The sequence below is a fragment of the Lipotes vexillifer genome, unplaced genomic scaffold (assembly GCF_000442215.2).
Source record: "Lipotes vexillifer unplaced genomic scaffold, Lipotes_vexillifer_v1.1 scaffold261, whole genome shotgun sequence".
Lineage (NCBI taxonomy): Eukaryota > Metazoa > Chordata > Mammalia > Artiodactyla > Lipotidae > Lipotes > Lipotes vexillifer.
The window spans coordinates 130033-142006 of record NW_006778216.1 but is presented as its reverse complement, the minus strand read 5'-3'; the positions used below and the strand labels follow the sequence as shown (position 1 = coordinate 142006).

Here is an 11974-nt window from a genome sequence, read left to right as displayed (position 1 = left end):
GAGCCGGAAGGGTTCGTGGCGGGCAGGGCTGGGGCAAGGAGAGTCCACTGGAGTCAGGGCTGGGGTGGGTGGAGAGTCCTCTAGGGTCACCTGGGGCAGTGGCGGGGTAGAAGAAAGTGGGTCAGGGCTTGGGGCGAAGTCCTATGGGGTCTGGACTGGAGGAGGACGTGAAGGCTAGGTACACTCACTGCTTGGGCCCAGCCAGCATAAGGTCCCCACAGGCTCCGGAAAAAGCTTCCTAAACCAGAAGTGGTGAGGCGACATTGATTGGCCCTCCTGCTCCCTATCCACAAGGGTGGGGTGTAGGGGGAGGTGTGGGAAATTTCCACCACCTCAGCCCACTGCCAGCCCCGACATCCCACTCTCTCCTTACCCAGTTCCTTGTTGGCCTGGGGGCTCGGACCCTTGGCGGTGGTGGGGTGCCAGCTGTAGTCACATTGAGCGATCTGCCACACATGGACGTCCACGGGCACAGCCTGGGGCTTGTCTAGGGCCATCAAGCAGATGCAGTCGGCCACCTTTGACAGACACAGAGTGAGCCACAGAGGAGGAATGGCAGGGTCCAGCCAGCAACCTGCTTCTAGCCCCAAAGCCAGCTGCCTCCTTCTCCACTCTGAGGTTACTATGATTGTACATTCTATTAATAATTTAAAAAACAGCTGTGTGGACTTCCCTGGTGGCACAGTAGTTAAGAATCCGCCTGCCAATGCAGGGCACATGGGTTCAAGCCCTGGTCCAGGAAGATCCCACATGCCGCGGAGCAACTAAGCCCATGCGCCACAGCTACTGAGCCTGCGCTCTAGAGCCCACGAGCCACAACTACTGAGCCCATGAGCCACAACTACTGAGCCCGTGCACCTACAGCCTGTGCTCCGCAATGAGAAGTCACTGCAATGAGAAGCCCGCATATTGCAATGAAGAGTAGCCCCTGCTCACCTCAACTAGAGAAAGACTGCGTGCAGCAACAAAGACCCAATGCAGCCAAAAATAAATAAATAAATAAATTTTAAAAAAAAGAAATAGCTCCTGGTATTAAGAAATTCTTTTAAAAAAAATATAGGGCTTCCCTGGTGGCGCAGTGGTTGAGAGTCCGCCTGCCGATGCAGGGGACACGGGTTCGTGCCCCGGTCCGGGAGGACCCCACACGCCACGGAGTGGCTGGACCCGTGAGCCATGGCCGCTGAGCCTGCGCGTCTGGAGCCTGTGCTCCGCAGCGGGAGAGGCCACAACAGTGAGAGGCCCACGTACTGCAAAAATATATATATAAATAAATAAATAAATAAATAAATAAATAAAAAACAGCTGTGATGAGAGTGCTACTGGGTGAACGTCTTATGTGTGTCAGGTTCTTGTTTTTTTTTTTTTTAATAAATTTTATTTATTTATTTATTTAATTTATTTTTGGCTGCACTGGGTCTTCATTGCTTCACGCGGGCTTTTCTCTAGTTGCGGTGAGTGGGGGCCCCTCCTCGTTGTGGCGCGCAGGCTTATTGGTGTGGCTTCTCTTGCTGTGGAGCACGGGCTCTAGGTGCATGGGCTTCAGTAATTGTGGCACGCGGGCTCAGCGGTTGTGACTCGTGGGCTCCAGAGTGCAGGCTCAGCAGCTGCGGCCCCCGGGCTTAGTTGCTCCATAGCATGTCGGATCCTCCCGGACCAGGGCCCGAACCTGTGTCTCCTGTATTGGCAGGCGGATTCTTAACCACTGCGCCACCAGGGAAGCCCCGTGTCTTGAACTTTTAAATGTTTGATCCAGGTAGTACATTCTCAATTATCCATTGAAAGGAATAATGCTACACCTTCCCTAAATGAAAATATTAGGCAATTCAAGAAATATTATATATAGCTTAGCTAATCCAGGGATAAAAATTAATTTGTTTTGTGCATACACTTAAGGTGATAATATCATGGTAAGGAAATAATGTAAAGATATTTATCCTCGGTGCCAGGAAGTTATTGGGGAAGGGTTGGTAGAGGTAGAAGTAAGTTATAAATAACTCACATATAGAAAGTCCAGGGCTACTTATATCTACTTTATAAATATTAATTGATTACAAGCTTCCAAAAAATAAGTTAATGTTATCCTAAATAGTTCTAGAAACAGTTACCTTTGAATTTTTTGTATATTTTTCATACATTTTTTTCAGTGACTGAATGGAAAATCCCTAATCCTTAATAGAGCTGCATTTCTTTTACACAAAATGCATTTTAAATGGTCAGCAATCATACTATTTTTATACCTGAATAATGTTAATTAATACATTAAAATTCATGTAACATATTTTGTGATCCCCAGAAATGACTCTTGCTTATTAAATGTTGATATTTAGTATCCCTCTTCCTCCAACAGGTCATGTTTCAGTTCCATTTATGATTATCAGCTTTCCTCATATCAGATTTTTTTTTTTACCATCAGCCTAAATTTCATCACAAAATCATTTATATTTGTGGGCCTCAAAGTACCCATATTATTCCATCTTGCCAGCTTATTTTCCCAAAAAGTTAAATTAATCTGTGAAATTGTTTGACTCAAGTCAAGCAGTAAATTGGTGAACCAAGCCTAAATCTGTGGCTCACATTCCTGATCCTTTATATCTAACCTTTTAAGCGATACTTAAATATTTTAAACTTTTTATTGTGTGTGTGTGTGTTCCATTTTTTATCAGAGCATTCTATTACTTATCTTTCCTAAATGTTGCTTGTTCCCTATCATTAAATGCTGTGGATAATGAATACTATCTGCAAAATCTATGTTTTACTAAGAGAATTCCATTTGTGGTTTCATTTGATTTTCACTGCTGTGACCTTGTCTTTTTTTACGACAAAGATGTATAGATGTCATAGGTCATTCTGTACCCTTTCTTACCAGATGCACTGTTGTCTTTCTAATTCCTCTCTGTTGTCAAGGACATTTCTGCATATCTTCAACAATAATGAGAAGACTATATAAATTACTGAAATAAAAGTATATATAATACATTTTTGCATTTTCAAAATTTGCAAGTAGTAAGAAGACACAAAAGCTGATGTTAAGCTATGCTGTGTAACAGCTAAGCTACTGCATATCTCAATCTTTTCCACTTTGCATCTGTATTGAGTAAAGTATACCACTGCTTCCCTAATTTTCATTGTATGAACTTACTAAATCCTAAAAATACCATGGCCTCTTCCGTTGCGGAGCACAGGCTCCGGACGCACAGGCTCAGCGGCCACGGCTCACGGGCCCAGCCGTTCTGCGGCATGTGGGATCCTCCCGGACCGGGGCACGAACCCGTGTCCCCTGCATCGGCAGGCGGACTCTCAACCACTGCGCCACCAGGGAAGCCTGGTAGGTGCTATTCTTATCCCATTCAATGGATTAAAAAACTGAGGCACACAGAGGCTAAATAATGTGCTCAAGGTCATATGTGTAGAAGTCACATGCCAGAGTTGAGATTCTGACCCAGGCAGGCTGTCTCTAGAACGCACGCTCTTAAGCCCAAATTACTGTACACTGTATACAGATGTCTTCTGATGAGCCATTGAACCCATGGGGCAAAAAGCCCAGACCAGTGAGGTGCTGACGTTTCAGGGACAGATAAGGAAGATGTGGTGTAACTGGGGCTGATCAGACCAGGCAGGGCAGTATTCTGGATGAGGGCAGTATTTAGAAAGGCAGGAAGCTTTGAGATGGGAGAAGGGCACCAGGGGAGAACTGAACAGACCCTGAAAGCTGCTGGAAGGCGCAGAGGCAAGGACCCACCTACTCACCAGCCAGGGCCTGCAAGCTGGGGAAGCCATGGTAGGTGACATCATCAAGCTGGAGGAGCCGAGGTCCGAAGGTCTGGCAGAGCCGCTCCACCATGCCAGTGATGCGGGCAATGTTGTTGTTGGAGGAACAGATGAAGGAGAAGAGGCACTCGATGGGGTCCTGTTGCAGGAGTCGCACACCTGGGGACCATAAAGGCAGGGGGACCAGAAATCACCTGCTATTGGGAGTGCCCTCTTCTCACCCTCAGATTCTAGGTACCAAGGCTCCGGGTTATCCCAGGGGAATGAGGGACAGCACTGTTAGAGAAAGGAACACCAGAGCTCTCATTCCTCATAGCATCTCATTCCTCATAGTGTCTGGGTTATCATCCCATTCCACAGATGAAGAAGCCACAATGTAAGCACTATGAGGATGGGGATTTGTTTCTGTTTTGTTCACTGTGGTATCCCCAGTCGCATGGCTGATGCTCTGTGAACATTTACAGAATGAATGATGTCACCAGCCCCAGATCACACAGGCAGGATTTGGCTCAATATCCTTGTCACTCCACTATCGTGGTCAGCAGGACAATAATAACAGTAGTAATAATTACTATGTGTCAGGCACTATTTTAAGCACTTTACATGTCTTAGCTTCTTTAATCCTCATAAAATCCTATGAGGTGGATATCATCCCTATTTTACAGATGGTGAAACTGAGTAACTTAACCAAATCACAAGCACCCCAACCCCTGCCTCAGGCTCTGTACTCACCTTGGAATTTCTGAGCCACCTCTTGAAAGTGGGGGTCCACAGAACTCCAATGGTGATACAGCTGAGCAAGGCTGACATCCAGCCGGAAGTACTGTCGCACGGCCTTTAGCTCTTCCAGTGTGGGCTTGCCAACCCGGCCCTTATCCCCTCGGTACACAGTGCAGTAAAGATGCTCCTCAGTCTGGGTCAGAGTCCATACCTGGTCGGCCAGCACGCCACTCCAGTGCGCAGGGCTTTGCTCCCTCCACCTGACTCCCAGGCACAGGGCAGCCCTAGCACTCAGTTTCCCTTCCTGCACCCTTTGGGGCCCTCCCATCTTATAACTGCGCCATATACAAAACTGACTCACAAATTGCAAAGTAAAAGTGCTTTCTTTTACATCAATTATATCATGTAATCCTCGCAACAACACTGCGCAGGCTTATTACCTCACCTCCACTTTATAAAGCATGTAACAGGGTCACCACCCGTGCCTCAGTCTCCTCTCTTGTACTCTGAAGTTTCTTCCATCACCCCCAATGCAGCCCAGGATCTGCTGTGCCGAGGAGCCAGGAGCCAGGGTCACTCACCGGAATGACTGTCCAGAAGCCAGAACCAGGTCCAGGCGGAGCTCAGAGCGTGGACAGGGGATGGAGGCCCACAGGGCCGGGACGGAGGCTAGAGTGCGATGTCTCATGCTACGCTGCAAAAGGGAGCGGGCTAACATTTCCACGTCAGGCTCCGCCCCATGATGCCCTCGCCCACTCAAAGCAGCTCTACGCTCCGCCGAGACCCCGCCCCAAAGGTCACGCCCCTCTAGGCCTCGCGCACCGAATCCTAGCCTCTTAATTTGCTTATTTAAGGCCCGCCCAGTTTTATTTAATTTCTCCACTCCCCACAGGCCCCACTCCTTGCGGTCCCCCAACGCTCCGTCCCTCCCACTCTGTCCCGACACTCCCGTCCTTCCTCCTTACGTATCCTCCCCCGCCCTCCACAGCCTCCGGGCGCGCACCACTGTCCCCACTGACCCAAAGAGCTGCCGCGACTTTGGGAAGCGCGCGGAAGTGCTCTCTTCGGCTTTCTCCGGGGTGCGCCCTCTCTCACCGGAAGTACGGTTCAAGCCCGGCTAATTGGATCCAGAGGTAGCCAATCCACGGAGAGTTAAGAGTCGCCAACAAGAATCTGGCGGCGGGTGGGCGGGCCTCTCCGTGGCGCCGCAGCGGTTGGCGCGCGCTGGGCTAGCTGCCCGCCTTTGGGCTTTCCTCCGTGGGCTCGGCTGCTGCACTCGGCACGCCGGTGTGTCCCATCCCCGCTCTCCAGGGTCCGGGCGCACTGTTTGACCTCAGGCCCCAGTCCTCACTGCCTGATCTTCTCAGAGCCCTGGGATTCCTCAGGGTCTGCCCGCCCACAGAACCAAGTCCTATCCCTCGTCGTCCTTAGCCTTTCTTACCGAGCCTCTCCGGGCTGATCGTCGCCCTCCTCAGTCGGCCTCCCCTGAACCACCCCCTCACTGAGAATCGCGCCGGAACGCAGCTCCGGGCCCGCCGAGCCCCTGAGGTGTCTCCACGGCGTCTGGCTCCCGAGGATTCTGCCTTCGCGCTCACCCGCTGAGCCGCTACCCTCCTAAGGGCTTGTCCCTGAGCCTTGACGCTGTAGGCTTAGGCCTCCTCACAGACTTCCTCGTCAGAGGCCTGCCTCCTCGGACTGTCCCGCCGGGCGCCGCCCGCTGGCCGCCACAGCTGCTCCCTCTGCCTAGGGCCTTCCTCCACAGCACTCCCTCGGCCCTGCCCAACGGGGCCTGGGTAGGCCTTCCTCGGGGACTGCGCCCAGCAGCCCAGAGAGGCCACAGGACCACCAAGTGTGTGGCCCCCCGGGCAGCCCCGGTGTCAGGGTCGGCTACCTGGCCCAGGAGAGCTGGATCATGTAACTTCTTACCTTCTGGAGAACGGCACAAAAAGCAGGGACACAAGAACGGCCTCTGGGCGGTGATTCTTGGTTACTGTACCTGAGCCATTAGCCTTCAGATTCCTTAAGGGACAGACAGGCAGCTGATTTATTTCTGTGTCCCTCTTGCCACAGTTCCTAGCAGCGGGGGCTGTGAGCCTGGCAGTGTCTCGGTTCTGGGCTTCAGGAGTTACCAGGCCCTGGGGCAGCTGCTTCCTGTGCCCGTCTCCTCTGCAGGCACGACAGCCCACAGGTGCCTAGTGCTTAGAGGGCATTCCTCCAGTAAATGCTTAAATTGGAAGAGAAGGTGTCAAGGTGGGGAATGAAGAGTCCCTCTGCATCCCTGCTCAGGCCCCAGCTAAACAGGGGACGAAGGGTCACACACAGCTATAGTGACTCTGAAGCAGTACCTGGACCATCTAACTGGCAAAGGACTCGAAGCATCTGCAGTTCACGAAGGAATGGCCACTAGACCCTTCCCTTCCAGCCTTTCGGCATTACTGGTTGAAGAGCCGGCTTTGGAGGCAGGCTCTTGTTCACATGCTAGCTCTGCGACTTCCTAGTTGTGGGAACTTTGGCAAGTTACTTAATTTGTCTAAACCTTGGTGTCTTTGTGGAGATAACTACCCTGTCATTAACTTTCCCCGTAGTTATTGCAAGGATTATACAAAACTGTGTATCTAAAGGTGCTTCAGCACAGGGTCTACCACTCAGTGAGGGACATGGGGAATGGGAGCTGTCATACTGGGTTAGCCAAAAAGTTCGTTTGGGTTTTTCCGTAAGATGTTACAGAAAAACACGAATGAACTTTTCGGCCAACCCAATATTATCTTTGCTGTTGTCTTACAAATGCAGCAGGCACAGCAGCCAGCAACCACTTGGGCCCAATTACTTACCATCCCCGAGGAACACAGCCTCACTTTTGCCCTGGCAGAAGGCAAGAACCAAGAATTCCAAACAGACCATTTATTTTCTAAGAATCAATATATTTTCTTCCTTTGAAATAAATACAAACCAGTTTGAAAGGTGGGGGAATCTATGGGAAGAAGGGAAGTGGGGACAGGCCCCAGTCTTTTTTTTAGTACCAAATGACTCTGGCGCGACCCGGAAACGCAGTTACAAATGAGAATAATTTAAATTCTCCACTATTTACAGTATTTACAACAGCAGGGGAGGGGGGTCACCTAGTGCCCCTCTTCCGGGCTGGACAGACATCAATCTCACTGCTAGGCTGTGCAGATGCCAGCTCACCTCACCACCTCAGGGGCCTCAGGCCACTAGGCAGTTAGGGGTTCTCCTGGCATGAGCAGGCAGAGGTGGTTGGATGGCCTGTTTTACGCAGCGTCCTAACCTTGGCCCACCAACTTGCGCTACAATGCTGTGAGGTCTCTGGAGCTTTCTGGCCTGTGGAACCTCCCCTCTCACTGCGCAGAGCCCCCATGGGCCCTTGGAGTGTTCTGTACAGTCCAGCTGCACTCAGGGCGGGAGGGACCTCCCCCACCCAGCTTCCCCTGAGACTGGCCCCAAGACCAGGAATGAGTCAGTGCAGAGGCCGGTGCCACTCCAGGACAGTGAGCAAAGGGGAGGAGAGAGGTGGCAGGGCACTGTAGGTTGGGTTGTGCTGGACAGTATCAGTCACTATCGCTGGTCTCACTGCTCTGCTCGCCCTGCACCTTGCTGCGGTGCTGCAGAGCCCTGTGGTACGCGATCTGTACTGACTTGCGGATGTTGGATTTCCGGCCCTCCAGCATCTTCTCCTTGTCAAGGTCCTGGTTCACGCCCAGAGGAACCAGCTTAGTCCTGGGCAGCCACTGCCTGTAGGACGAGGTGAGAATCGAGTAAGTCATCTCTTATCTCTGGGGGAGCAACAGGCACCAGCCTTCCTCACTTGTTCATTCCTTCAAAAACTCCTCCTGAGTGCCCCACTGTGGGCCAGGCTCTGGTGGGAATTAAAGAAACCAAGAGATGCAGTCCCTGCTCTCAAGGAACTGCTCACAGGCTAGTGATGAAAAGAGCCCAGTCATTGGTCACAACGGGGTAATCATAGGGTAGTTATGGGCACAAAAAGGAGCCTTGACCTACTCTGAAATAGGTACCTTGTCCAGTGGGCTCCAGGCAGACTTGACTGACATTAACCATCCTCTAAAGACAATTAACAACCAGAGACCACACGTGTAAGTGTGACGGAACATGGATTCAGAACCTGAATGATTATGCCTGCTTTATCCCCATCTTGTCACCATGGAGGCAGAGGTGGGAAAAGTAAGTCTAAAAGCCACCTTAGTCAGGGTGGGGAGCCACCCCCACACTTGTCACAGTCACTCACGGTCCTTTGATTTCTAGCTACAGCTGTCTGTCAGCTGCTGCCCGCTCAGTCTCTCAGACTCTTGGTCAACACAACCCTTTTGCTCAAAGATCTAAGTCCCTCCCCCACTGATTTATGACAGCTCAGGCTGTCTGTTGCTGGAGTTCCCTGGCAACCTGCCCCGATACCGAGGGTTGCATCTGTGGCTATGAGTCACATCAAATGCTCCCCTCCTCCCTTACCAGGTTCGCTTGTTGTCAAAGAAGAGGACGAGGTAGAGATGCTCTCGGGCTTCCTGGGTCATCTGTTCCCCAAGTTTCAGCACCTCCAGTGGGGGCACAGGGATGGGAACCCCATGGTGGAACATACCTTCCCGGGGCATCTTTGGATCAATGATCTAAGGGTGTAGTAAGACCTTGGTTTAGTTCAGTCTCCTCCTTCCCAAGGCTTACCCCATCCAAGAATTTGGAGACTACGTCTGAAGTGGGAACAGAAAGAGGTTATCACACGCCTAGGGCTGCAGTGCTGACCCTTGGCTTACTCCCATGCTGAACTATTTCAGAGCCCAAGGGGCAAAGGGAAGAAAAAGGGAGAGATGGAGAAACTAACCAGGGACCTCTAAGTGTCTATCTGCCAAAGACTCCTGTGCTCTGCAGCTCAGCAGAGAGTAGGAAAAGTCTGCTACTTTTGAGTGTGTGTTCTGGGGTTGGAAGACAAGGGATATGACAAGAAAAGTGGAAGCCTACCAGAGCTGGGTATGATGGATACCCTCGGCATTTGGCCCACACCAGGTCCAGAGCATCCAGCGGGGAGTCCTCATCCTCCGACAGCCAGCCAGCTCCCCGGCCCAGACTCTTCCTTACCACTTCACAGGAATGGGAGAGAGGGGGCGGATCAGCAGTCTGGGGTCTGGCAAGGCCCTGACACTGGGCCCCCAGAACCCCTGGCTTTGGGCAGGCGTACTTACTGCTGTGGCCCACGCCGCGGCCAGTGCCCACGGAGTAGGCCTCGTTCTCAGTGCCTGAGGTATCTTCACTGCTATCCTCTGGGAACGTGCCCCGAGAGAAGGAGGGCTTGCCCCGGCCTTGTTTTGAAGGCGTTGTGCTGTGGACAAAAGGAAAGCTCAACTCAAAGGAGGGGAAGAGTGGGGAATGGCATGGTGGGTATCCTCCCTTCTTTAAGCCCCTAGGGTCTAAGACGTTTGGAAAGCAGAGGCTACTTGAAGAATTTCAAACTCAAATGCCCTCAGGGACTTGGGGGTGATCTGACTGAAGTGGGCTGGATATAGCAGTAGTGATGAATGCATGCACCCGTCTTAAGTCAACAGTGGCCAGAACTGCCAGTCCGACTTTTAAAGAGACTACAGAAACTGGGAATTTTATATGGCACTTCCGAATCTTTTTTTTTTTTTTTTTTTTAAATGCTATGCTGGCCAAACAAAATGTCTGCAGGCCAAATCCAGCCCACAAGGAACCAGTTTATGCCCTCTGTTCTAAACCATCAGCTTAACACAGGGTGGGCCCCTCTGTTTCATTATGGCGACAGTCTCATCTATTCCATTTATTTTGCAGAGAACCTTTGGTTTGAGCCATCTTAATCTAGGCTAAAATGGCTGCCACCCCAATCCCCATAGGGAAATCTGGAAAGCCATCCCGGAGGTGGGACTTGATCCCGAGGACTGGTACCTGGTCCGGTCTGAGGCAGCGCTGCTGCTGCTACTGCTGCTGGACTCAGAGTCCGAGCTGCTCCGAGGAAGGCTGCAGTCATTACGATATACCAAGAAACTCTTCTTTACTGGCTGGTTTCCACTGCTGAAGCCGTTGGCTGGTAAGTCTTGGTTGGGGGGAGGGGGGAAGGGAAGGAATCAGTCAGGAAGATGTAGATCAGAGATCTACTGGGGGTAAGAGGGACTTAGAGCTTGGCTTTCACTTCTGTGCTGGAAAATTCCTCCAACCTTGGCCAGCAGAGCTAGCTCTGGGCAGTGTCCACCACAGTTGGCCACAGCTCTGCCCCACCCCTTGCACTTCCCTTGGCAGTTACTGGCCTTAGGACACAAATGGCTTAAAGGAGATTCCCCAAGGAGGATAAGAAGAGAAAAGGTGAAGTGATACAATGGAGGACGGGGAGACCCTGCATGGGAATCTAGCTGGGTCAGCTTCTCTGGGCTTCAGTTTCCCCATCTGTAAAATGAGGGAATTGAATTAAAGGATTCCTAAGGGCCCTTCTAGCTCTGATATATTATGGGCAAATGAAGGGATAGGTGGGAGTTATATTGGGAAGGATGGCAGCTTTGCTCACTCTACTGCGGGGCTGGGTGATGGTGAGGCTCACCCATTGGGGGGTCTTCTGTGGATTTATCACTGTCGCTGTCTGAACTCGAACTGGGCCGAGGGCTCCTACCCCGCTTGCGCTGACGCAGGGAGCCCATGATGGGGAGCTGGGGGGGCCCCACAGGACTGCCTCCGTGGCTGGGGGTCATCTGGCTCTCCCGGTTTTTGGGGGGCCGGCCCGGCCTCTTGGGCGGTCCAGCTGTCTTCGGGTTCTTTTTGGAGAACAGAACTGAGGTTCTCCTGCCCACCTCATGTGCGGGGGTTGAGGACATGTTGGGACCCAGGCCTGGAGCAGAGAAAGAGAGAAGGAGAGTCGGTGAGGGGCCTGATGTGGGAAGGGCATACGTCCAGGGTAGGCCCTGGGTACATAGGACCATAACTCCAGCTAGAGTAGGGGAGATAATCTGGGGGGCATGGAGCTGGGAACATTGTCTCTTATACAAATAGCCAGAGAGGCAGCTAAGAGGCCCTTGACTGGGGAATGAGGGAGAAAGTGCAGCTGGCTGTGCATGAGGGACCTCTGCCTGGGGCATGGCAGGCGCTGAGTGTGTGCTGCAGAGTCAAAGTCTGGCTGGCCTCGGGGTCCACCATGCCGCGGGGTTCAGACCTTTGCTTGTCTCCTGGCTGCTGCTCTCCTCGGCGGCACTGTCTGTCTGCCCGTCCTTGTCACAGGCTGCCGGGTGGGGTGTCAGGCTGCCCCGGCTGGAGGGGCCATGCCGCTCAGGCCCATCCCGTCCAGTTTCCCGCTGGTTGGCAAGCTTGCGCCGCAGTGCCGTCATCTCTTTCTTGATCATCTTTGCACGCCTTGAGCGGCCCACGCTCTGCTTACTGGCATTCACCTCATCCAGCCGCTCGAGCAACAGCTTCAGCTGCTCTTCCACCGGCAAGTGCTTCTGGTTCTCCAGCAGGACCAGCC

At 52.1% G+C, this 11974-nt stretch overlaps 2 protein-coding genes across 3 annotated transcripts in view; both read right to left on the bottom strand.

Annotated features, from left to right (window-relative positions):
- The window catches only part of OGG1 (8-oxoguanine DNA glycosylase), an 8394-nt gene extending 3188 nt beyond the window's left edge, over positions 1-5206 (bottom strand). Inside the window, 5 exon segments of the mRNA XM_007451527.1 lie at positions 189-238; positions 374-613; positions 3736-3927; positions 4501-4748; positions 5070-5206. Coding sequence (XP_007451589.1) covers positions 189-238; positions 374-613; positions 3736-3927; positions 4501-4748; positions 5070-5206 — 867 coding nt within the window.
- A 2848-nt stretch (positions 5207-8054) lies between these two features.
- The window catches only part of BRPF1 (bromodomain and PHD finger containing 1), a 13778-nt gene continuing 9858 nt past the window's right edge, over positions 8055-11974 (bottom strand). For both annotated transcript variants that reach the window (XM_007451524.1, XM_007451525.1), the window contains exons 7-13: positions 11666-11974; positions 11060-11344; positions 10414-10561; positions 9696-9832; positions 9475-9593; positions 8971-9125; positions 8055-8238 (exon numbers count right to left, since the gene is read on the bottom strand). The exon at positions 11666-11974 is cut by the window's right edge and continues 11 nt beyond it. In XM_007451524.1, coding sequence (XP_007451586.1) covers positions 8055-8238; positions 8971-9125; positions 9475-9593; positions 9696-9832; positions 10414-10561; positions 11060-11344; positions 11666-11974 — 1337 coding nt within the window. The remainder of the gene's footprint in view (positions 8239-8970; positions 9126-9474; positions 9594-9695; positions 9833-10413; positions 10562-11059; positions 11345-11665) is intronic.